Source organism: Podarcis pityusensis (assembly GCF_964106645.2).
Source record: "Podarcis pityusensis genome assembly, chromosome: Z".
Lineage (NCBI taxonomy): Eukaryota > Metazoa > Chordata > Lepidosauria > Squamata > Lacertidae > Podarcis > Podarcis pityusensis.
Window position 1 is genome coordinate 29,661,014 of NC_138044.1, and position 26,721 is coordinate 29,687,734.

Genomic DNA, 26,721 nt, shown 5'->3' on the forward strand with positions numbered 1-26,721 from the left:
TGATGGGAGGGCATTTCACAGGGCGGGCACCACTACCGAGAAGGCCCTGTGCCTGGTTTCCTATGACCTCACTTCTCGCAGTGAGGGAACCGCCAGAAGGCCCTTGGATCTGGACCTCAGTGTCTGGGCTGAACGATGGGGGTGGGGACGCTCCTTCAGGTATACTGGGCCGAGGCCATTTAGGGCTTTAAAGCACTAACACTTTGAATTTGGCTCGGAAATGTACTGGGAGCCAATGTAGGTCTTTCAGGACCCGAGTTATATGGTCTCGGCAGCCACTCCCAGTCACCAGTCTAGCTGCCACATTCTGGATTAATTGTAGTTTCTGAGTCACCTTCAAAGGTAGCCCCATGTAGAGCACATTGCAGTACAGTGGTGCCCTGCAAGACGAATGCCTCGCAAGACGGAAAACCCGCTAGACGAAAGGGTTTTCCATTTTTGAGTTGCTTCGCAGGACGAATTTCCCTATGGGCTTGCTTCGCAAGACGAAAATGTCTTGCGAGTCTTGAGATTTTTTTTCGCTTTCCCCCCCCTTTTTCTAAGCCGCTAATAGCCTTTTAGCAGCTAATCCGCTAAGCCGATAAGCCTTTAATAGCCGCTAAACCGCTAATAGCGCTAATCCGCTAATAGGGTTGCTTCGCAAGACAAAAAAACCGCTAGACGAAGACACTCGCGGAACGGATTAATTTCGTCTTGCGAGGCACCACTTGTAGTCTAAGCAGGAGATAACTAGAGCATGTACCACTCTGGTGAGACAGTGTGCGGGCAGGTAGGGTCTCAGCCTTTGTACAAGATGGAGCTGGTAGACAGCTGCCCTGGACACAGAATTGACCTGTGCCTTCATGGACAGCTGTGAGTCCAAAATGACTTCCAGACTGTGTACCTGGTCCTTCAGGGGCACAGTTATCCCATTCACGACCAGGGAGTCCTCCACACCTGCCTGCCTCTTGTCCCCCCAAAACAGTACTTCTGTCTTGTCAGGATTCAGCCTCAATCTGTTAGCCGCCATCCATCCTCCAACCACCTCTGGGTGCTCACACAGGACCTTCACCGCCTTCACTGGTTCTGATTTGAAAGAGGTAGAGCTGGGTATCACCCGCATACTGATGAACACCCAGCCCAAACCCCCTGATGATCTCTCACAGCGGCTTCATATAGATGTTAAAAAGCATGAGGGAGAGGACGGAATCCTGAAGCACCCCACAAGTGAGAGCCCAGGGGTCTGAACACTCATCCCCCAACACCACTTTCTGGACACGGCCCAGGAGGAAGGAGCAGAACCACTGTGTAACAGTGCCCCAGTGCCCCCAGTCCCACTAGACATTCAGAAGGATGTCGTGATTGATGGTATCAAAAGCCGCTGAGAGATCCAGCAGAACCAGGAATCAGCTTTCACCTTTGTCCCTAGCCTAGATCATCAACCAGTGTGACCAAGGCAGATTCAGTTTCATGAAGTGGCCTGAATCCTGGCTAGAAAGGATCCAAATGGTCCGCATTCTCCAGGCATGCCTGGAGCTGTTCAGCAACCACCCACTCAATCACTTTGCTGAAGAATAGAAGATTTGAGATTGGGTGATAGTTGCCCATATTGGCTGGGTCCAAAGATATTTTAATAACCAATTCTTTCAGCAGGTCTGGGAAAGCTCACTCACAGAGGGAAGCATTCACCACCCCACAGAGACCATTGCCCAGCCCTTCCCAGCTTGCTTTTATGAGCCAGGATGGGCAAGGATCAAGGAGACAGGTGGTCGGTTTCACTTGTCCAAGCAGCCTGTCCACATCCATGGAGGTAACAGATTGAAATTGATCCCATGCAACTTGACTAGACAGGACTCTAGCACTCTCCTGCCCTGGCCCTGCTCCCAAGGTGGAGTTTACCTCTTTCCGAATCTGAGCGACTTTATCTGCAAAAAAAAATTTGCAGGAGATCTTGGGGTCCTTACCAGGCCCCGATGGCAAAGGTGGTTCTGTTTAATTGTGAACCACCTGAAAAGAGTCTCTGCTGCTGTTTTCTGCAGATGCAATAGAGGCGGTGAAGAATATCCTCTTTGCTGTCGCTATTACCACTTGGTAGGCTCAACACTGAGCTCTAACCTGTGTCCGGTCCGATTCAGAATGAGTTTTCTGCCACCGGCTCTCTAGCTGTTTCAGCGATTATTTCATCGCCCTCTGCTCTGGGGAAAACCATGGGGCTGTCTGAGCTCAATGCAACCAGTGAGGGCACTTCAGAGCCAGACAGTCAATAGCCCTGGTTAACTCCACATTGCAGCGGGCCATCAAGGCATCAGCTGGAAGGCCATCAATGGTATTCCTGAAGGAGCATCTTCACCCCCATCGCTGACCTGGGTTGCCCGGTGGACAAGCAGTGGCAAGGACAGGCCCATCTGCTTCATCCAACCAAGTCTCTGTTACACATGCCAGATCAAGTCCTCCATCCACGATCAAGTCATGGATGACAGCCGTCTTGTGAATCATTGACTTGGCATTGCAAGCAGCACCATAAGGTCATGTGGGTCTCCCTTGTCAATTTCAGTACCCTTCCGGTCAAGACCGGGGGCAGGGATAGTCTTCAACCAACTACTAAACCTGCCTCCTCAGTAATGACATGGTCTGGTCTTAGCATAACTCCTCCTCCTCCTGAGATCAGGTTAACGTAACTGGTCACAAATCCTGGGCAGGTCTAACCAGAACCTCTCTAGGCCTGGTACCAGCATCCTTGTGGCTTAGGCAACTGCAGCAAGTGCCAAAGCAAAAAAGCTAAGACTGTCATGTTTCACTGCCTCTGTAAATATGAGCAGTGTTAGAAATTGAGGTATGAAACCCTAGGTTATGGGTGCAACAACAGAATGTCTAGGCAATCTTTTTAATAACAAGAATACAAAGCTGAAAATGAATGAACTGCAGCTAAAACATTATGTTCATTTTTCACATGGTCTAGTCCTTTCCCTGCCCACCCCCCTAATATTCTTCAGAGAGTAGCTGGAAGTGGGGAGGCAGAAAAAGCTCCCCCTTTTGTTCCACTCTGAAGTCTGAAATCTTCAGCACAGTACTGCACCCAGAGCTCAGAAACTGCTTGTGCTAATGAAATTCTGTGTCACAAAATGCACATGGAACAATGGGAGTTTTGAACACTGAATGTGTGAAAAGTCCAGGCATGATACCTCTTTCAAGGCAAATGAAGAGAGCAGGAATGGTGAGACAGACTCAAGCAAAGGCACACTGGAGTTACCTTTACCATTCATGGAAAGAGGCTTTAGGCCAAAGTAGCAATGAAAAGGAAACAAAAGGCAGATGTGATTCGCACATGCAGGAGAACCTTATGGCTGTCACACCTATGGCTCCACTATACAGCAAGACTTTGCAGCTTCATGTATTGGTGCAGAGGATAAGGTGTCCAAAATCATGGAATAGAATGCATAATGATTCAAGGTGTTTCCTTGGCAAGAAATGCATAAAGCAGCTGTAATTCACTGCACAGTGAACTTGCTGGAACTCCCGGTTTACAACAACATCAACAAAACAGAAGACGATGTCAAAGCACAAGCATTAAAACGTAGGAGGAACTCCAATTACCTGGTAATTATTTTGGTTTTGAGACAGCCTTCGTTGATTGGAAGCTGCAGAATGAGAAGACAGATTACCTCTTGATGGATAAGAACTGCTATATAGTGTGCTGGACATAGTATGCAAGGAGGTACGTGGAGGCAAGTGGTAGTCTCTGTTATGATACGGGGTACTGTTGTGCAAGTCCCTGGAATTAACCAAGTGTGAACTGCAGCCAACACTTCTGCCTGACCCTGGTAGGCCTGTGCCTGGGTTCTCCACCATGAGGGATGTGCCCCTTAGTCGGGGGTTATTCTGTATCTGGGCACCCATTGATGCCAATTCTTCCTCTCTAGCATACTCATCGTCGACATCCCCCGTTTCCATGGCAATGGACAAATAACTGCCATCTGCAGAAGAAGAGGACGATGGCTTCTGAGTATTTCCTCCCAGGATTCTCTGAGGTTGATCGGTAACAGCCAAGGAAAAAACCTCTCGAATTTCCACATTGTGTGTGCTGCAGGAAGGATCTCTAATGCTGGCCCTTTGCCCAGATGGCACATGTGAGGCTAGGATCGGATGCTCTGGTTTCGGTAACCTTTGACATCCCATCTGTTCCACTTTGCTTGGTCTGTGGCACAACATGGGCTTCTGAGGTAAAACCAACTCTGCAGTCTGAACTGAAGAACCACCATAGCTTTTCTTAGCATGGTCATAAATAGAATTTGCTGAATTTAGCACACTTGTTTGCCTTGACAGGATAATAGTCTTTTCTCCCAGGAACAGAGAAGCATTTTTACAGTGGGGGGCTTGCTGCGCCACTGCAATCTGCTGCCGCTGAAACTCAGGTTCACTTTTTGTTTGTGGCCTTGGAAGAGAATTTTTATGCAGATCACTCACCGATGCACTGGACTGCTTAGTGGACACCAGCCTGTGAGAAGATCTGGCTGGGGTGTATACACCGGTTACCATGACATCGTTGTTGGAGGACGTCCAAGATGCCTGTTGGGTTTGGGGGGAAGCAAGGTTGGCTAGGCTTCGGACATTCGTCATTGTAGGTATGTTCAATGTGCTGGCAACAGTCCCTGATGGGGTGCCTCCAGAATCCACAACATTCTTGCTGCTCATCTTCCTTCTTTTGTTGCCAACCCAGGTCTGCAAACACAAAAGAGTTCATCAGCAAAGGATCCAACTCAAATTCATTTCATTCAGTCCAGAGTATCACAGTACAAAGACTAAAAAAGTGAATGAATGAGACACATGAGTGACTTCTACCTTTACTATTAACTACCACTTGCAATTTTCCAGCTGTTGCTTATATACCACATGCCCTTGCCCATAAACAAGCCACCAGAGTGCAAGATTCGTCTCCCCCCACCCAGGCCCTTTCCACCATAACTTTCTGTCTCTTTATCTTTTCCTTCTCCAAGGAGGAGGAAGGATCAATACTGAACTCTAATATTTCTGGACACTGAGAAGTAAACCTTTGAACTGTCCTCTGTGACTGTACCTTTAATAGCAGCTTGATGCGCACACATCACCACCTCCTAATGTTTACAACCATGCTGCAAAGATCTCCATCTACCCATTTCTGAAAATCGAACTTTTGCTATTGAACAGTTGGGGCCTGAAGAACATGCTGGTCCTGCTATCAGAGTATATTCTATCATTTCTTCAGCATAATAGATACATAATAGTTCCAAGCAAGGCCCCTGAACAACGCACTGCAATGTACATGGCTGAAAAAAATATTCCAAGGCAGCTGGTACTTTCCTGGTACTGTCCTCACCTAGAACTACAAGGACTTAGCATTTACCCCGCCACTCATAAGAACAAGTGAGGTCAACTCAAAAGAAATTCTTAAAGAAGATTATCACAAATTGTAAGAGCCACAACACATATACCAGGAATCTTCCTAATATCCAAATCAGATCAAGAATTTCATAAAATGGCTAAAATGTCCCCAGCGTCTTCCTCATCAGTTGAGAAAGGGGGGGGGGTTGTCTTACCATAGAATGAACTTAATTGCCCACCCACTCCTGTTTTAGCAGAAACTAAATTAAACCACAACATTTTACTAATGTAGTGCGAACTAATGCAATTAAACTACTGTTTCAGATTCATTTCACACTGTTTCAGAGCCTTTATTTCTTTTATTTACTGCATTTATATACCATCTTTCTACCAAGGCACCCATAAGGAGGAGGCAAAGCCACCAAGCATACACTCAACAGGGAACTGTAGCCAATAATGATCTCCTGACAAGCATAGCTGTATGATACAGGTGCTTACAAAGGCATATTTGTTACACTTAATTTGTAGGCATAAATCTACAAAGCATCAATGTAACTGCACCCCAATGTAATGTGTGAAGTGTCCCTTACATACTTCACACAATCTTGTTTGAAATAATAATAATCAAACATCCAAGTTAAAAAGATGAAAGAAAATTTTCAAACATCTACAAAAGCCAGAATTTCAACAAAAGCCCTAACTTCAGATGCTAAAGAGACTTAAGTTGTTTGGACAAGATGAAAGCACTTCATAGCACTATCTCAAACAACAGGCAAGACTATAACGAGCTGTCATGGGGGCGGGGGGACAAAGCACAAGTTATATTGGGGAAAGGAGCTTTTTGGTTTCTTAATAGCTCCATGTCCCCTGCAGATAAAGAAGCAAAACAAGTGCATTTGATAAACTGTTATGCAAATTTTAGCATGGAAGACCTGAGTACTTACCCTGACTACACTGAAGTCCAGCTTAGTTTCTTGTGCACACTGTAATATGAGCTGAAAGCAATTTTTACTCTGATTTGTCATTCCATTTTCATAATAACGCTGCAATATCCTTTGTTGTTCTGCAGTAAATACAGAACGCAGATTCATCTAAAAATAAAAGAAGATACTATGAAAATTGGAATAATTTAAGACTTGCAGATTATTATTGTTTTTTAAAGCAGGTGCTCACTTATCCAAGCAAATAGAAAACTACAGTGGACTGAGCTCTATTATATTCTGGTTTATCTGCTATCAGTTTTCTTAATCATACAAAAATATTAATACATACAAGAATCAGAGAACTGCCACATTTTTAAAATAACTAGGCGGGTTGTTGATAGAATCATGTTTGTAGGCATTCAGGAATGGATTCTGTCTCTCAGCCACATTCAAGAATGTCCAAGAAGTGGGACACCAAACAAGGCTATGAAGCTGAGGCGGTCTTGGTTCTTAATAGTTTCCACTGAGTTCTATTGGAAAAAAGAAATTGCTTGCAATCTGGGGCATACTTGATTGCACAGACTGGGAACAGGGGGGAGATTTGTTCCATCTTGCAGACATTGCAGCAAGGGATCTCTGTAATATACTTCAATGAAAGAGCCACAGCTTATCTGATATGATATAGCTGGCTTGCTATCATTGAACTTGTAAGTATATGAGAATGTACAAAGCCACATTATGCTACACCAGGAACAACTCTGGACAGCGGTGGCCCTAGGGTGCTTTTCTAGATCTACCTGGAGATGCCAGGGATTGAACCTGGGACATTTTGCATGAAGAGCAGGTGCTTTATCACTGAGCTACAGTCCTTCTATACACATCTATGTATGTGGAAGGGCAAAAAATGTTGCCCTCAGAGCCCAGGACCAAAAGCATAAGGACCCTTCTCAAATGTTTCAGCCTTCTCTTCAGTCACATGGACTTGCCTAGTTATAAAGTATCACTGTGGAGGTATCTTGATTTCCCTTTCCAACACCTGAAAGTGACTAAAAACTTGCCATTTCTGAAGCCGGGCAGTTCTGGTTCTGCACAGTATCTGGATGGGTGACTGCTTGGGAATCCCACATAAATCTAACAAAGTGCAGGAAAAACTACAAGAGGTTCCCCAGAAACTATTATTTTTGTGCAAATTTAAGCAAACATAGAAAAAGCTAAACCCAAAGTTTCTACTAAAGTGCTGCATATATTACAAAGCCTGTACAGTCATACCTCATGTTACGTCCGCTTCATGTTACTTTATTTCAGGTTACGTCCCGCGGCAACCTGGAAGTACCAGAAAAGGTTACTTCCGGGTTTCGCCACTTGCGCATGCACAGAAGCGCAAAATGACGTCATGAGCATGTGCAGAAGTGGCGAATCGCAACCCGTGTGCAGACGCGCCACTGCGGGTTGCACTCTTTTCATGTTGCAAACGGGCCTCTGGAACGGATCCCATTCGCAACCAGAGGTACCACTGTATAACAACTTACAGGACAAGTAGAACTGATATACAGATCACATTTTATGGTCATATAAATGCAAGAATGAGTTACCCAAACAGTAAAAATAATGGCTCTGAAAAAGCATGGAGCATATTAAGGTTGTTGAAGTTAATGTATATCATCCAGCTCAAGAAAAGCAGATTAAGTCATGCGAAGTTCCTGCAGGAAGAGTCTGTTCTGGGCCCTGTATAGAGTGTCTAAAATGGTGTTAGAAGGATGCTGGAATGAAGTTACATGGTTTTAGTAGAAATGCAACAAAGAATTAAGTAAAAGCTGATTGATAATGGGTTAAAATGAAAAAATTCAAGGTTAGACCGTTAAGATAAATTATAGAACAAAAATTGAGAAAGATGGGAAGAACTTGCTGAAATAGTGAATGGAACTAGAATACAAAAAAAAGGAGGTGTGAGGAGGTCGATGAAACAAGTAAAGGAAAGGTAAAGATATGGAATATTGGATGTTTGTTTTAGTTTCTTCTTTGTTTTTCTTTTTTGCTGTATTGTTGTATTGCTTTTATATGTTTTATATGTTTTGTTATTGTTCTTTCTTTTTTATTGTTATTTTTTTCTTTTTTCTGTAATTTTTAAACTCTTAATAAATATCATTTAAAAAAAAATAGAGTGTCTAAAATGGATACTCAAATAGAAAGAGTATCTTGTATGAAAGATACCTGAGTTTCTAACTGCTTCTTGCTGTACTTCTACACCTCTAATTTTAGAGAAAATATGCTAATTTAAAAATTATCTATACTGTAACAGTATGTTAAAGGTAAGTAAAAAATTACCAGTTTTAGACTCCTAATTAATAGCAGTTGCCAGGACATTGCTCCGTTCTACATAGTTCCATTCTACATAGTTCCATTCCCATTTCAGACATTGTGATATATTGATATATAAGAATATTTAGCTAAAAACGAAATTTTGCCCAAACCTTCTGCTCCATGGATGGAACATTTACTTTAACAACCACATCTGCTCTACTAGTGCTAATCTATTCAAACATAGGAGTATATGAAGGCTACTATGTGTTAGGAAATAAGATTGCTAGGTGAATTATTGGACTTCCTGTTTGGCTGCCATGGTGAATGGCTGTGCCCATAACAGTGCAGCCCTTTCGTGCAGACAAGGATAATATGGGAGTAATTGTCCTCCCAAAGGCCCCCCCACCAGGGCTGGGAGGAGCAGGCCACCCCCAGATCATCTGATACCTGCTGCCCATCCTGAAGAAATGCAGGGGGCGCTGGGTGCAATGCACTGCACATCTTGGCATCTCCTCAAAGCTGGCGCCATGAGCAGAGGACACCAGTTTCTTAAGATAAAAATTCAGACTTATTTAACAGGCATGCTCTGAACTAGCAGAGATAAAATAATTTACTAATTTAACCAGCCACTGAGAAGGATTTGATGTGGAGAAAGACTTTCGTCGTAACTAAAGGACAACTGTTTGAAATATATGAGTGGGCGCTAAGCTACATGCGAAATAAACTTTGTGAAATTTTGACTATGATTCTGGCAATGACCATTAAGGGAAAGATGAAAGGAATTCCTGATTGGAGTTACTGAGTTAGTGGGGAGGCACCATCTCGTTAGCAGGAGACCAAAGAGGAGAATTCTAGATATCTGCCCAGGATTAATGGTGGACTGTGACACAGTTAAAATTATCCCTGTGAGCAGAAAACGAAAGTAGCGTCGATGAGGAGCAAGAATAACATCACAAAGGACTAACCCGCTTGTTGAATTAACTGATGGATTAATTGTATAGCCCCAGGGGGACTACTCAATTTGTACTTGTAGTTTTACCTGATAAACCTCCCCCGAAGGGCAACTGTTTGAAATACGCAAGCGGGCCTGAAAGAGCATTTTGCTGCCGTTGTGATTTAAATATACAGTGGTACCTCGGGTTACAGATACTTCAGGTTATATGATTTCGGGTTGTGCACCGCGCCGAACCCGGAAGTACCAGAACGGGTTGCTTCCGGGTTTCGGCACTCGTGCATGCACAGAAGCGCCAAATCGTGATCCACACGTGCGTGGACGCGGTGCTGCGGGTTGCGAATGTGCCTCCCACACAGATCACTTTCGCAACCCGAGGTTCCACTGTAATACTGACTGGGTGAAGATTCTGGCAGCTACCCTCAGTGGAAGATGGAAAGAATTCCGGACTGGAGTTAATGTGTTTCTGCAGAGGTACCAGCATGTTGGGAGATGGAGCGAGATTACAGAGGGGAATTTCAGATTTCTGCCCAGGGTTTGGGATGTGGAATATTATGGCTCCTGTGAGCAGAAACTGAAACTGAAATTGCTGAAGTGTGGATAACAACAGGGAAAATATTTCATCCAGAATTACGAAGGCAAAAGTTGAACAGACCAGTGGTTGCAAAAATAAATGAAAATTAAATGAAGGATTAACATCGGAATGGTTTATTGACTAACTAAGAAATGCTATGTGATATTTAGATGATCAGCATTTCATGAAATTCAGAGCATGGGAAGACACCCAAAGATACATAATTTGGCATTTATATTTGGCTTTTTTATTGTATTGTAATTTGGAATGTTTTAATGTGTTTTTATTGGATTATTAAAATGGAAAACTTAATAAATATTTTTTTTTAAATGATTGCTAGGTGAATTATTATTTCTCACAAACCATTTATATGTGGCTCAAATGCAAAAAAATTAAAAATTAAAATTAAATACCAAAGAGGAAAAACTGCCACATATTTAACCACAAACTGTATCCTCACACACACTATAACAGCTCCTAGCCCGTAGTAAGCATAGATCTAAAACTAAAGCGTTCTTAACAGGTCTACTCACTTTCCTAAACAGAAATATAGGAAGCAGGATTCTATCATCCCTAGCATTGTGTACTCTGTCTTGCAACAACTCTCCAAAGTTTTGGGCAGAGATGTTTCTTACCACCTCCTACTTCAGGTCTGGGGAACCTCTGTCCTTCCAGATGCTACTGAACAACTCCTCCCATCATCTCTGGTGATTGGTCAGATGGGTGGAGTCGTTCAGCAACATGTGTAGGACCAAATGTTCCCCACACCTGTCCAACCTGGTCCTTTTAAATGCAGGTGCCAGGGATTGAACCTTGGACCTCTTGCAGATGAATCCTGTGCTCTACCACTGAACTAAAGGCCTTCAACAAGGTTGATTTCCAAATAAATGGACACAGCATTCTAACTTGAGACAATACTTCATTATGTGTTAGATTTAACAACATACACAACAGCTTAGATTTAACCTGATAGCAAGAGTAATGTTGGCTATAGAAATGAGTTAAAAGCAATTGTGCTACATGTTTCATAACAAGGTTAGACATAGCTCCAAAACAGTTGACTTGGAAAAGGCAGAGGGACCAGCAAACAAAGTCTAATCAAATATGCACCAGAGTAAATCTCATTTGTTTCAATGGTATTTAGGCCTACAGCTCACGTAACTTTGAGCAGTGGTTGCTGCCATCTTCGTAGCTACCTCCATGGTAACGTGTACATTTTCTAGCAATTAATGGGTTAGCAAAACCTATACTTGTAAGCCCAAAAGAATGGCAAGTTCCTTTTTAGAAGCCTTTATCAATCCATTGGTACCATCAACCTGGACATTGGAAGTACTTGTTGGCTCCATTTTTTCCCCATAGAGAAATGTACTAGTTTTGAATGAAAAGTCAATAACTGCATATGAAGTGGACACTCATTAAAGAGACTTCCAACTACAGCCAGAGAACAAAGTAATGCAGGGAAAAATCAATAGCAAAAAAATACCACCTTGCTGATAAAGACCCCAGAAGAATGCTAGTTGGCTTATCTCTCTAATATGTGAAGCAAGATATAATTCATCAGTGGATGCTAGTCCACAAATTATTCTGAGGCTCAAAGAAGGATATCAGCAATAGCTATTTGTATGGCTACTATTGCTGAAAAAGGACCATTGTCATTTGCAAAGATGTGCATGTTGCAGATCCTCAGATTAGTGTGTGCTTTTCTTTTTCAGAAAAGCTGGTTGCTTAAATCACCTAAAAACGCAACACACATTTAAAGTGCATGACCAAATAATCCTGGGAACTGTAGTTTACCACTCACAACTAGAACACCTAGCACCATTCAAACAGTATAGTCCCCAGGATTCTTTAGAGACCATCATTTTCTTTAAATGCACACAGCTTAGAATCAAGGGGTGACTAACCTATGGACCTCAAGGTGTTATTGGACTCAACAGTTCTCATCAGCACAAGTCAGAATGGCTAAGCCAGAGGCATGGTTAACCCAGAGGCTGGATTACTACATTGCGTTCTATGTGGGGCTACCCTTGGGTTTGGTCCAAAAGCTCTAGCTGGTACAGAATGTGGCAGCTGGAATGTTGATGAAGGTAGATAGCTGACAATAGATGACATCATGAAAACATCTGCACTGCTTGCCACCTGCTACCAGGTTTGTGGCTCTTATATTAATTGCAACTTGACCACTGAAATCATCTGCCAAGAGTGTCTATGGTTGCACTGCAAGTAGGTGAGACTCATCTGATGTCAACACAAGCTTTCAGTGTCATCAGCCCAGTCTTGTAGAATGCAGTAGGCAACATCAGTTTACTGATTTTTTTTTCTATATCACTAGGCTTATGTAGACAATAAAAGAGAAAGGGAGGGGAAGTCTTATGGTTAGTGATCTGTGATTTGGTTTCTAGAATTTTTATATTTGTTGTGCAACATATTTGCATTTTTAATGAAATTGCTACATGTAGCTATTTTTACTAATAAATATTGGGAGTCGAAATTCAGTGTCTGGAGGTTAGTCACCTATGATCAAAATGATATATGGATATGAATGTCAGATACTACTTACTGCACCTGACAAGATTAAATCTGGTGCACAAAACTTAATGCCATTATAAATGGGTAAAGACAAGTACAGAGGACGAGATGGTTGGACGGTGTTCTCGAAGCTACCAACATGAGTTTGACCAAACTGTGGGAGGCAGTGGAAGACAGGAGTGCCTGGCGTGCTCTGGTCCATAGGGTCATGAAGAGTCGGACACGACTAAACGACTAAACAACAACAACAAAGACTGTGTGATGTTACAGCAGATATATGTGTTTGATCAAACACACTAACTCTGGTACTTCTTATCCAGCACTGAGAATAGGAATACCAAACGCATGATCACACAAAATACCTGACCTTGCATGAACAGTGCTGAGGGATTTTCTTAACCTTCACATCTTAACACCAGGTATGGCCATACAGAAGTCCTTCCATATCTGAAGTTCTGGTTTAACTGGGAAATTGAATATCCACTTGCAATTTCCATGGGACAAAAACAGAGTCTGGTGGTTAAATGTTGGACTAGGGAGACCAGGATTGAAATCCCCACTCAGTAATAAAGCTCACTGGGTGACCTTGGGACAGTCATCCTAACCAACCTACTTCGCAGAGTTGTTGTGAGGATAAAAGGAGTGGTGAGCAGTATTCAAAATTAGCCAGGGGCATTTTGCTCCTGGCTTTCGACCCCTTGCAACCAAGTGAAAATGCCTAGACATCTAACATCTCCAGCATCTGGAGATCACTGGATTTGGACTGTTGTCGCACAATAATGCCGCGTCCTGTAGACTTCTATCAGTTATATTTTATATGCACTATCTGAATGAATTTCTGGAACCAAATTGCTTTTTCTCCTGGACTACATCCTGGCTACATACTTGTAACATACCACACCACCATGCACATTTTGTTTTTTCCTGACAAGCAACAATATGCTCCCTTAGACACTGCATGAAGAAGATTCCTAGGCATTTATCTCATCAGCCCTAAGATGCACCTGTCTCAAGATCACAACTGATAACCTTTTTTGCAAAAATACCACCTCACCACCACAAAGATCACTATACAGTGGTACCTCTGGTTATGTACTTAATTCGTTCTGGAGGTCCGTTCTTAACCTGAAACTGTTCTTAACCTGAAGCACCACTTTAGCTAATGGGGTCTCCCGCTGCCGCTGCGCTGCCACTGCACGATTTCTGTTCTCAACCTAAAGCAAAGTTCTTAACCTGAGGTACTATTTCTGGGTTAGCGGAGTCTGTAACCTGAAGCGTATGTAACCCGAGGTACCACTGTATACCACATTATGAAGCAAATACAGTGGTACCTCGGGTTAAAGCCGCTTCAGGTTACAGCCACTTCAGGTTACAGACTCTGCTAACCCAGAAATAGTACCTCGGGTTAAGAACTTTGCTTCAGGATGAGAAAAGAAATCGTGCAGCAGCGGCACGGCGGCAGCAGGAGGCCCCATTTGCTAAAGTGGTGCTTCAGGTTAAGAACAGTTTCAGGTTAAGAATGGACCTCCAGAACAAATTCAGTTCTTAACCCGAGGTACCACTGTACATTACATTTGCCTTCATGAACATTTACTTTGGGAAAAGCTGAAGACACACATGACATAAGAACACTTGACTGTGTTCACAGACAAACCATTAGCAACTCCCCATTTTCTTTTCTTCATTGCCAACACCTGCCAAATGCAACTATTGTCCTGCACTCTCCCCCATAAGTTGCAATTTTCAAAACACATATACATATTAATGAAGATGAAAACTCGCATTCTTACCAACAAAAAAGTTAGACTAGCGTTACAGGAGGCACACCACCACCAATTATACACCACCACCAGGTTCGACTTTTTACACGGCAGACGCATAGGCAAGCCAAGCAGGCACAAACGCCTATTCCTTTTCCCTACAACTTGCACAAACTTTGCTTCTCTGCCTACTCCTTGTGCAACTTCTGTAACTCGTAGTTTTAGCAACTAAACCTGCCACTACGCATGCGTACATTTTCAAATATTGGAGGATTTGGGCTGTTGGGATCGAAAACTCCGTCGGGCGCTATGGATTCTAAAATCCGATCAATTTTCGAGGCGCGTTTCCCGCGCCCCTTTTTGGATTGAAAAATCCGAGACATTCTCGAGGTGCGCCGCAAACCCCAACAGCAAGCAGCGTGCTAAAAGCTGAGCAGTGCTGCCCTTTGGTGGCAGAAACAGCACTGCCCAAGACGCTGCTTTTCCAAAACCTGGGCTACCGCTGGCACGACTTCGTCTTCTCAGCCCCGCCTCGCTCTCCGCCCAAGGGCATGCGCACAAGCGCCTCGTTTTATACTCGCGCGCAGCGCGTAAGCGCCTCCAAGTTCGCGCAAGGGGGCTGATCACGCTGGCGTCTCCTGCCGCAGATCAACCGAATGCTCAGGTGCGCATGCGCCCCCGAGTTATGGTCCGCGAGCTCCAGGTTGAAGCCGAGGCTCGGGAGTTTTTTTGTGTCCCCCCCCCCTTCCTTTCCTTCCCTCCCTCGATCTCGATTCCCCGGCTCCTCCCCCCTCACCTCAAAGCCTTCAGCCAAGAAGTGATAGCGCGGGGGAGGGGGCAGCGTCTTCCTCGATCGCAGCCCCCACAGGCCATCGAAGAGGCCGCCCGTCAAGTCCTCACACCGCCGCCCTTCTCCCCCTCCCCACGATCTTCCTCACTCGGCCCCCGCGCGCCGATCGCGCCCCTCCCCCCCCCTGCGCCCGATCCCCTGCCGCCGAACCCACCGTGCTCTGTGGGGCAGGCGGGGCTGGTCCGGGGGGGCCCAGGGCTCCGAATTCAGCCGGTTTCGGCTGGGTCGGTCCCGGCGTCACACAATGAAATCAGCGCCTCCGATCATTAATTCTCATCATGATCGTGACGTCAGCGTAGACAGCGGCCAATCGGAGCTTGAGATCAGCGCTGGCCGGGACAGTCTCTGTGCCCCCGCCTCTCAATCTCCCCCCCGGGGGGGTAGAGCCTGATCTAAGGAACAGCCCCCGCTTGGAAGGCGGGAGAGTGGAGGGCGGCCGTGTATGGGGGATAACGGAGAGGAGGAGCGTCCGTGGCGAGTCTCTTGATGAACCAGCTTGGCCAAGGGACGGAGGGAGGGCTGACCGGTTCGGGGAACGGCGGCGTTTGGGATTGAAGAGATATTCACCGGGATTCTGTCTGACGGGAGAAAGACCTGGAAAGCGGGAGCTGAGGTAGTAGGCGGCGCTGCCCGCGTGTCAAGCGTTCAGACAAACACAACACCTGAGGGGACAAAACGCAGAGAATAGTGATTCCTGCTTCCCTGGTCAAGATTTGAAGTCATCACAAGCATAGAACAGCAAACACCGGCCTGTTAGGTTTTGCTTGCTAAAAAGACCTCACTTTTTCATTATACACACATAACTGAAATGAACTACAAAATTCCGAATTGCCATTACATCTCAAAACGATCTAAAATGTGACAAAAGTTGCTGTAACATAGTTTGCAATAGTTGTGAGGCACTTTCCAACCATGGCTTTAAAAGCTGTTTTTTGGTGAATAAATAAATCAGATTTAAAGACAGGCACTGGTGCTCTCAAGAGTAGCAGATCTGGAACACTGCTGCTGTTGACAGCGACATCAAGTTGTGGTAACTTCTCTACACTTCATAATGGCTAATTAACAGCACAGCCTCCAGGGCCAGACCTAAGAAATTTTGACCCCTGAGGCGAACCACAGAATGGCTCCCTTCCAAGGAAGAAGGGGTGAGTTTAGATCTATACCAGGAACAAGGGGGAATAGAGATCTACCCCAGGATCTGTTGCCTCTGTGGATCCTGCCTCCTGAGGCAGTTGCCTCACTTTGCTTCATGGATGGGCCAGCTCTGATAGTTTTATCAGTGTCTACTCAGAAGTAACCACACTATCGCATTTCTCAGATTTGTATCCCACACCTTCAACCCCAAATGCTGTTCCCAAAGCAGCTAATAAGATTAAGACTGCCATCCTAGGCAAAATTTGAAATATTTTCTCATGGTACTGTGTCTACAGCAGCAAACTTAAGCCATATCTACTCTGAGTAAATCCTGTTGAATTCAATGGAACTTACCTTCATATATGGGTTTTGGTTTGTAGCCTGATTCCGAGCTAGCGACGGGCAGGTCTATTGATTGCAGTTTTGTTAGCTCTCCACATTTCTGCAGCAATTCGCTATTTATTTATTTTTTTAAAAGAAAATATATTCATTAGAATTTCATCAGCATCTTGACTCTACAACTCAATGGGTTTTGACTTTAGGCATGATCCTTGGAACATAACCCTCACATAAGTTACTGAAGTGCTATTAATTTTGATAGTTGTGTTCTACTCATGTTTAAATGCTTGTGCCTTTACTATTATCTTATTTCAATGTTGTCTTTTTCAGGCTGCAATTCTAATCTATCCACCTAAATGCTGATTGTTGGAGAGGCTCTCTTCAGTGGAGGTCCTAGCTTTACCCAAACAAGCACTAAGCTATCATCAGCACTAACCAGCAAAAAAAACAAAAACCAAAGAGGGCATTTGGGAACAAGAGCTGAGACTTGTGATCTGCTGGATCCTAAACCCTGTGGATAAGGATCGGATTCCCAGAATAGCTGACTGGGCTTGCTGTGTCCCTTCTGTGAAGAGAAAGAGCATGCATGCTTCTAAGCAGCACAGGACTTCATAGTTAAAAAGCAATAAGGAAGCCAAGCTAGCCATAAACAAAACACATTCCTTCTGTAATATAAAATATAAAAGTCTATATTTCCTGAACCATTATGGTCTCAAAGCATTTTCATAAGTAACATATGCATTGGGAGAAGGTGAGATACAGCAACTGCCATCCCCTGGAGCTGCCCCTACTGAGTATAAATCTTGAGCTCTTCATTCAGTGCAGGTGCTGAAGTCACTGCTATTCAGCATGGGAGATGTTTGAAATGCTAAAATATTGTTGCAGTTCCAGGCACGTACCACGGGTTTGTTTTCCTTGGAATAAGGGACAGCAGAGACTATGTTGTCTTTAAGATATATGGTTTACTTACACATATGTACAACCTGAGCCTACGATGGAGGGGCTCACAACATCCACCCCCTGGAAGGACTTGCTTCTCCCAAAGTCACAGCTTTGGATTCCAGAAGCAATCAAGCATGGCTCTCATTCTCTGGCTTCTGCTTGCTTCCAGCCTAGCTCACACACACTCTGGCTTTTGTCTTTCTTACTACTAGCCAGGTGAGGAAGGGCGTCCAACATTGCACTGTGTTACAGAGCAATGTTCTTTGTTACGCTTTTCCCAATAAAGTTTATTAAGGTTAGAAAGAAAATATACAAAGATTAATATCAGATATCCAATATCTTTTCATCAAAGAAAAAAAAGGAATCTAAATAAAAACATAAACCAGAAGGAGGAAAAGAAGTGTCCTTTGTTATACTAACGACCATACTTGGATCGTAACTTGCCTAGCTAATTCAACAATGGAATCCTCCCATCCTAGCAAGCATTGGGAATGGCTGTGGATGATGAGTTACATTTTTATATTTTATTAATTTTGTATATCACACTTCATCCGTAGATCTCAGGGCAGTTCACAGCATAAAAATAGAGTAGAAAAACAGAAAATTAAAACAATCATTTTCCTTTTTTCCTTTTTGTACAGTTTTATCCTAAAGTATTTCCTACTATGTTTCGTTAACTGTGTTGTGTTCTGATCCATGTATACGATGCACTTTTTCTATGCCAATAAAGGAGATTGATTGATTGAATGAATTTTATCTAATCTTAACACAAACTGTATTTATTTTAATAAAAGTCATAGTTTAATTATAAAAGAATATGTAAAAAAAAATGAGCTCTTGAGACCCTTAACACATTCTGAAAATTAATTAAGTACAAATGCTAGAAGAGGAAAAGGATTAGTTTGTAAATTGTACACTAAATTGCTTAACGTAACATAGGGATGTATGGAACCCCTTAAAAAATATATAGGAACTAGATGCTGGCACACACATTCTTCCCAAGGATTGGAATCAGATTTGGGAATCGCAACCCTTAAAATCTTTTTCCAGTTCTCTTAGGGAAAGCCCCTTAAATGTATTACACAGGTGGTATCACACTCCTTTGCAAATGTCAAAAATGTTTTCTTCTATATCACCTAATCATGGGAAGGACTGCTATGAACTTGGTACTTACAATCATTTATGGTGGGAGTGTCAGTTGGTGCAAGATTTTTGGAATTTAATTTGGAGAGAAATGATAAATATTACTAAAGAAACTTCTGTCTGCAGTCCAAAATTACTGTTGCTGAATATTTTTTATAATTTAATGTAAATATATTACCAAAAGACTTGGTTTTATATACAGTATGATCTTGGCTGCATGAATAGTAATTGCAACTCAATGGGAAATGGCTCACAATCTTACACTGTATACTTGGTACCACTCAGTCTGGAATTGCCATATATTTCCGTGTATAATACGCCCCCATGTATAAGACTCCCCCTACTTTTGAGGACTCCAAGTTTAGAAAATGGCCATATGCACTATCCATTTATAAGACGCCCCCAGATTTTTAACCTTATTTTAAAGATAAAAAACCCTAAACATGGAAAAGTACTGTAATAATGGAGAAAATCACACACAATTTGAGATTTTGGCAAGGTCTAGAACCTCCAGACACTTTTTATTTGAGTTGGCAATTTTTAATGACATAAACAATGGAACCATCATTTTCATGACAATCCCAATCACAAGCCTGGCAAATCTGGAACTATCTTTGACAATCTGATAGCATTTATAGTATTTAATTGGACTTTGCTTTTTTAACTCGTGCACATACTCATTCCTTGTGCCTATTTTATAGTTTTGTTTTTCATCTTTTCATTTTTATCTGCTGTTAATTGTTCTCTCTGTTTTACATACATTATAAAATAAAATAATAATACTAAACTTCAGTGCTTTTTTTGAGGGGGTACGAACCTCATTTTTGCCCAAGGCTTCCCTGCTCTGCTTGCCTCCCTCTGCAGTACCACAGTCCCTTCCTCTCCCACTGAGGGAGGGCAGGGCTCTCCAACCCTCTCCAACCAGAGCATCAGTGCCTCCTGCCCTGCTTTGGGGAGCAGCCCTGCTGCCTCCTTCCATGAGCATGTGCAGAGTGCTTCTCCCTTTTGTCCACTTGGCTGTCCCTCCTCTGGCCATTTTTGGACAGTGAGTCCTGACACCTTTTTTTCTAGGAAAAAAAAGCACTGCTAAACTTTGCACACAGGGAGACAAATAAATGCTGCCACAATTCCTATGTTTCAGTGTCATGGGTGGGCTGTCATCTTTTACTAGAGATTTCTAGGTGGGCCAATATTTGCCCTGTATCCAAGAAATGTGGCACCACGTGGGTACTCCCACACAGGTAGATGGGTGAAACACTAGACCTAAGCAGGTCTCCCAATATCCACACCATTAGGTCCAAATATACAGTATTATTTATTCCAATATGTTAATATACAAAAGACCCTTTTGTCCAATAGCATAATAAAGTTACATAAGAAATAATAGCTCCCCTTTGTGGGCCCTATCCTAGGAGAGTGCAGGCACAATAAGAAAAATAGACAAACTTAGGAAGGCTGTCCCTCATCCTTTCCTCTTTTATGCCTGGACCCCCCTTTAAGCAACATCAGCGAAATCCACAGCCTCCAGATCAGGCAAATAAGCAGAGATGTCAAGTGGGTTTTTTAGCAGAGGGTTTAATAAATGCTTAATTTAACAAATGCTTTTCTAGCCGTTTTATGCGCAAATGCACTAATTATTGAGGAAAAATCTTGGTGCCATTCACTTTTAACATTGAGCGAATGGCAAAATATGCATCTGTTACCAAAAAACATACTGTCTTTTACCAAATCACATCTCTTGCTCGCTTGAATCTGCAGCTCCAAGCTGTTAAGAGTGTTTCACAATTGGATGCCATGTGCTTAAAAACAAGCATGTAGCCAGGATTTTTGTTGGGGGGGGGGGCCAGGACTTTTGTTAGGGGAGTGGAACTGATGTGATTGGTTAGTTAAGAAATTATATTGTTTTATTTAATTTGGGGGGGAGCTGTCCCCCCCTTGGCTACACCCATGCATTTGAGCTTAAATGGCCCTCCTCCCCCCCCCCCTTCTGATTGATCCTGGGCATCATGTTGGGCAAACCCAGTCTAGAGTCTTAGGCTGCAAACACACCATACATTTAAAGCACGTGTCTTCCCTTGAAAGAATCCTGGAAACTATAGTTTGTTAAACATGCTGGGAATTGTAGCTCTGTGATGGGTAAGCTACAGTCTCTGTGATTTAATTGTATTTGGGGGTGGGGTGTAACCATGTTAGTGGAGCAACTACAGAGCTGGTAAGTTCGGACCTGAGGGAACAGTGAGTGAAAGAAGTATATAATTGAAGAAAGGACTCAATGTATGGCTGGTGAAAAACTAGGGACAAGAGGTGTGGCAGGTGAGGACAGGCAAGGGGTATGTGTGGGTCTGGGTACCAAAAAAGCAAAATAAATAAATAAATAGAAAAGCTGGATTTGAGATATTGATTTGAACAAACTAGCCAAATTCATGCTTTCTTCCTAAATGCTACACTCACCAGTTACAAACTGCATAAATCAATCCCTCTCTTTAAAAGGGAAAACCCAAAGCTCGAAGGGTCAGCATGTCTACATTATTTAGCAGATACTGACTATAATGGTGCCTTCAATTGAATAAATGCTTCTCCACTAGATACAGCCCTACAATCCAAAGTTAACTCCTAGTCTGCATGAGTTTTATCAGAATAATTGAGAAGGGGGTCATTTTTGAACAGCACAAGTGGGAATTTATAGAGGCTACATGGTGCTTTTTACTGCAGAGCCTAAATGATAGTTATTTTCAAGTATATAATTACATACCTTTAGCTGGCAATGAGCTTATTATTTTAATAAAATTTCAAAGAGCTGTAATAGTCCATAATCAGTACTCAACATTCTAGATGGCCTGAGCTGAGCACATGATAATAATTCCCTAAAACATAAAGAGCTTTGCTTAGGGGAGACACTTCCACAATTACAGGGAATTGTGATCCAGAAATAGCAGTGCTATGTTTTATTTATTGTAAATTGCTGCAATGCTTGTTCTGTTACCATCTATTTACTGTGTGTTGCTTTAACAGTTTAATTCACCCACCACGGTAAAATTACTAAGCTTAAGTGCAAGATATTTTAAGAAATCAAGCATGGCAATGGTATAGGAGCCACAAACCTTTAGGAGTCCAGGGGCACACTTGAAAAGCATTTTTTATTTTTATTTTTTTAAAAGTCATCAGCACCGCAAAATAGCCATATCAGAGAAGAAAACTAATCAGTGCTCAGATCCCACCCCCCATCCAAAACAGGCAAAATGCTTACACGCCTAGACAAAGGAAACAGACCAAAACAGCTCCACCAAAAGGCAATACCTCTCAATTGCAATAAGTACACACAGTTGGTACTTGCAACTAATATATGCTTTTTGCTCCTATCAGCCTTCTCTGGAGTAAGGATATAGGAGCCAGTTGTATGTAATCTCCTCCTCCATTCTGAACTGTATTACAGTGGTGCCTCGCAAGACGAAATTAATTCGTTCCGCGAGTTTTTTCGTCTAGCGAATTTTTCGTCTTGCGAAGCACGGTTTCCCATAGGAATGCATTGAAATTCAATTAATGCGTTCCTATGGTCAAAAAAAGTCCAAACAAAGCCAAATTTGGTACAACAAGAGTTTATTAACTGCTCTTTAAAGTCACACATACTTTAAAGAGCATATCAAAAATTGAAGGAACAATAAATTAAGTTTCTAAACATGACAGGAAAAACATTTAAAAATCAAAAAAGGGTACATTACATTTTCTAAGACTCTGGGGGACCACTCGAAGAAGGTTCCTCTTCCACTCTTTGCTTCTTGCTGAGGAACCTGTCCATGGTCTGCTGCTTCATCCGCCTTTTCAGCAGCTCCCTGAGAGGCAACATGACCGTTGTATCAAAAGTGTTCGCTTGGTCATGTGCCACGTGCTTGATAGGGTGGTGCCGCTCTGCAAAAGCCTGCACCTCCTTCCACTTCTGGCAAATGTCCCTCAGTTCTTTGGAGGACGGCCGTTCCTCAGTTGCTTCCTCCTTTTCCAGCGAGGCCTGCTTCTGCGCAACCTCTGACTGCAGTTCAACCAGCTCCTGGGTGGTCAGCTCGTGGTCGTGCTCCTCCACCAGCTCGCAGACGTCCTCCTCTGTGACCTCCAGGCCCATGGTCCTCCCCAAGGCAACAATGTCCTGCACCACTGTTGACTCTGGTGCATCAGAGTCACTTGGTGCCACACAGTCCGGCCACAGGCTGCGCCAAGCGCAATTCAAATTTCTCTGGCTGATCCCGTTCCAGGCCGTGGTGATCATCTTCAAGCAGGTGACAATGTCGAAGTGGTCCTTCCAGAATTCCCGCAGGGTGATGGTGGTGCAATCAGTCACCTCGAAGCATCGCCTGAAAAGCTCCTTGGTGTAGAGTTTCTTGAAATTGGCGATGACCTGCTGATCCATCGGCTGGAGCAGTGGCGTGGTGTTAGGCGGCAGGAACATGATGTTGATGAAGCTGAACTCCTCCAACAAGTCCACCTCAAGGCCTTTAGGATGAGCAGGAGCATTGTCCATCAGAAGCAAAGCCTTCAGCGGCAGGTCGTTGTCCAGCAGGTACTGTTTGACAGCAGGGCCAAAAGCAAGATTGACCCAGTCCACAAACAGCACACGTGTGACCCAAGCCTTGCTGTTGGATCGCCACATGACACTCAGCTGCCCCTTGTCGACCTTGTGTTTCTTGAAGGCCCGTGGGTTCTCCGAGTGGTACACCAGCAGGGGCTTGATCTTCAGGTCGCCGCTTGCGTTGGCACAGAAGAGCAGGGTCAGACGGTCCTTCATGGGCTTGTGGCCAGGCAACTTGGCCTCCTCCTGTGTGAGGAAAGTCCTTTTGGGCATCCTCTTCCAAAACAGCCCGGTCTCGTCGCAGTTGAAGACCTGCTGTGGAACGTAGCCCTCCGTCTTCACAACCTCCAGGAACTCCAAGGCAAAGTCTTCAGCCGCAGGAACATCAGAACTGGCAGCCTCTCCATGCCTGACCACGCTGTGGATTCCAGATCTTGCCTTGAACCGGTCAAACCAGCCTCTGCTTGCCTTGAAGACTTCTGGCTCGGCCGAGGTTCCTGGCTGTTCCCAGATGAGGTCTGCGTGCAAGGCCTTGGCCTTCTCACAAATGACGGCCTCAGTCACTGTGTCCCCTGCACGCTGCTTCTCTTCTAACCAGATGAGCAGCAACTTCTCGACCTCCTCCAGAACAGCTGGGCGGTTCTTCACGATCCTGGTGACTCCCTTGGCTGCATCAGTCGCAAGGATCTTCTCCCTCATCTTCAGGATGGTCCCGATGGTCGATGGGTTCCTGCCGTACTCCCTGGCGAGGTCCGTCACACGCATTCCACCGTCGTGCTTCCGGATGATCTCCTTCTTCATCTCCAGCGTCACCTTCTCCTTCTTCCTCTCGCCGGCCTCCGCAGCAGCAGCAGCAGCAGTCTTCTTGGGTCCCATGGCAGCACAGCTGTTACCTTTGTAAACTCAGAAAAAGAAAAAAAAAATCAGCAATTCAAACCCAGAACCAAGTCCTTGAATTCCAAACACCCAACCCAAAATCCAAAAACCCCAAAAAAAGTTTTAAAAGTTTAACTTACGAAATGGCTGCAAATCACCAAAGTCTTCAAAATCCTCAAATGGCTGCAAAAGAAGTTTTGGGAAAGCTTTAAAAATCACTAAAGTCTTCAAAAACCTCAACTGTTCCCCCAGCCCCTCCCCAACTGTTGCAAACCCCTCCCCAACTGTTGCAAACCCCTCCTCAACTGTTCCCCCAGCCACCCAGCACACAGAAATTCAAAACCCAGAAAATTTTTCAAAAAAAAACAACATGGCCCAATGGTCACAGAAAACCATAAAAATTCAAAAAAAAAAAAACCCACACAAGCTCCCAGATTCCTGTAAACCCCTCCCCAGCTGTTCCCCCAGCCACCCAGCACACAGAAATTCAAAACCCAGAAAATTTTTCAAAAAACAACAACATGGCCCAATGGTCACAGAAAATCATAAAAATGCAGAAAAAACCACACAAGCTCCCAGATTCCTGCAAACCCCTCCCCAGCTGTTCCCCCATCCACCCAGCACACAGAAATTCAAAACCCAGAATTTTTTTTCAAAAAACAACAACATGGTCCAATGGTCACAGAAAATCATAAAAATTAAAAAAAAAAACCACACAAGCTCCCAGATTCCTGCAAACCCCTCCCCAGCTGTTCCCCCAGCCACCCAGCACACAGAAATTCAAAACCCAGAATTTTTTTTCAAAAAACAACAACATGGTCCAATGGTCACAGAAAATCATAAAAATTTAAAAAAAAAAAACCACACAAGCTCCCAGATTCCTGCAAACCCCTCCCCAGCTGTTCCCCCAGCCACCCAGCACACAGAAATTCAAAACCCAGAATTTTTTTTCAAAAAACAACAACATGGCCCAATGGTCACAGAAAATCATAAAAATTCAAAAAAAAAACCACACAAGCTCCCAGATTCCTGCAAACCCCTCCCCAGCTGTTCCCCCAGCCACCCAGCACACAGAAATTCAAAAATTCAAACCCAGATTTTTTTTTTAAAAAAAAATAAACATGGCCCAATGGTCACAGAAAATCATAAAAATGCAGAAAAAAACCACACAAGCTCCCAGATTCTTGCAAACCCCTCCCCAACACCAAGTCCTTGAATTCTAAACACCCCAACCCAAAATCCAAAACCCCCCAAAAAAGTTTTAAAAGTTTAACTTACCAAACAGCTGCAAAAGAAGTTTTGGAAAAGCTTCAAAAATCCAGCAAACTCTTTAAAAAGATCAGAAAGGCCACCACACCGCGTGCAATGTGTTGCTCCTCGAGGTCAAGTCGCAACTGCACCTCTTCCAGCAATGCACCCTGGGTTTTAACGGTTTTACGAAAAAGGAAACAAACTTGCAAGACGTTTTCGTCTTGCGAAGCAAGCCCATAGGGAAATTCGTCTTGCAAAGCAACTCGAAAACGAAAAAACCTTTCGTCTTGCGAGTTTTTCGTCTTGCGAGGCGTTCGTCTTGCGGGGCACCACTGTAAAACCAGGCTCCTTGGAGACCCATACCAGAAACTCTGTTGTTGGTTAACTCTTGTTTTAGTTTGTATTTATCTACGAAAACCTAGATTAGTTGGGGGGTGGGGGGGTAATACTGAATTTATTCTGTGTTTGCCAAATTGTTGGCTTTTGTCATTTTTAAATTTACTTACATGTTCTGTATTTTATATATTTGCCTTTCTAATGCTTTGTATTTCAATGTTTTGAATGTTTGCTGTAAGCTGCTTAGGGCACAGCTTATTGTGGAAAAGCAACATATAAATAAATTCAATGAATTTGGGTGTCTTAACATTAGACCAGCTGATAAACAAAGAGGATGAATTTTATACTTATTCCGTCTTAAGAGACAAATACAGATCACCTACAAATGCTCAATGGCAGTATCTCCAGATAAAACATTTGCTAACCACCATCTACAGACCAACAGCTTTTACAGTCTCAGAGACCCCAGAGATATTGAAGCAGCTGATTAATTCTTACGCAACAAAAAAACTGGCCATTAACATATATAAATCTTTGCTACTAGCAAACCAATTTGATAAACTGAGGGAAGAATGGAATAAAGAATTAGAGATCTCAATTTTGACCATAGAGTGATAAACTGTTTAAAGTGCTATAACAAGGGTGTCTCTGGACCTTAGATTGAGGCTCATACAACAACAAAATATATTTAGAATATACTGGACCCCATTTGTTGTTATTTAGTCATTTAGTGGTGTCCGACTCTTTGTGACCCCATGGACCAGAGCACGCCAGGCACTCCTGTCTTCCACTGCCTCCCACAGTTTGGTGAAACTCATGGTGGTAGCTTCGAGAACACTGTCCAACCATCTTGTCCTCTGTCACCCCCTTCTGATTTCCTTCGGAATGGATAGGTTTGATCTTCTTGCAGTCCATG

At 43.5% G+C, this 26,721-nt stretch overlaps 1 protein-coding gene, 1 long non-coding RNA gene and 1 pseudogene across 13 annotated transcripts in view; 1 reads left to right on the forward strand and 2 right to left on the reverse strand.

The window, feature by feature from the left end:
• HDX (highly divergent homeobox) overlaps positions 1-16,054 on the reverse strand; it is a 51,938-nt gene extending 35,884 nt beyond the window's left edge. Inside the window, exons 1-3 of one of the 9 annotated variants that reach the window (XM_080991256.1) lie at positions 15,381-16,049; positions 6,282-6,428; positions 3,574-4,698 (exon numbers count right to left, since the gene is read on the reverse strand). In XM_080991256.1, coding sequence (XP_080847382.1) covers positions 3,574-4,698; positions 6,282-6,428 — 1,272 coding nt within the window. In that variant the 5' untranslated portion in view covers positions 15,381-16,049. Of the gene's footprint in view, positions 1-3,573; positions 4,699-6,281; positions 6,429-14,406; positions 14,588-14,630; positions 14,907-15,172; positions 15,356-15,380 lie in introns of those variants that run through there. The other 8 variants (XM_080991257.1, XM_080991255.1, XM_080991258.1 and 5 more) reach the window with 8 other exon arrangements.
• On the forward strand, positions 14,970-18,388 carry LOC308468868. 3 transcript variants are annotated; one of them, XR_013981907.1, is made up of 2 exons: positions 14,970-15,040; positions 17,030-18,388. It is a non-coding gene; the product is annotated as an uncharacterized lncRNA (long non-coding RNA). The 3 variants fall into 3 exon arrangements; XR_013981908.1 differs by lacking the exon at positions 14,970-15,040 and adding an exon at positions 15,054-15,079; XR_013981909.1 differs by lacking the exon at positions 14,970-15,040 and adding an exon at positions 16,241-16,371.
• Positions 18,389-22,027: 3,639 nt separating this feature from the next.
• Positions 22,028-25,542, reverse strand: LOC308468911 (tigger transposable element-derived protein 1 pseudogene; annotated as a pseudogene). The gene is made up of 4 exons (XR_013991562.1): positions 25,497-25,542; positions 24,359-24,401; positions 22,724-24,244; positions 22,028-22,035 (listed from the first exon to the last, which is right to left on the reverse strand). The product of XR_013991562.1 is annotated as a tigger transposable element-derived protein 1 pseudogene (transcript).
• Positions 25,543-26,721: the final 1,179 nt, after the last annotated feature.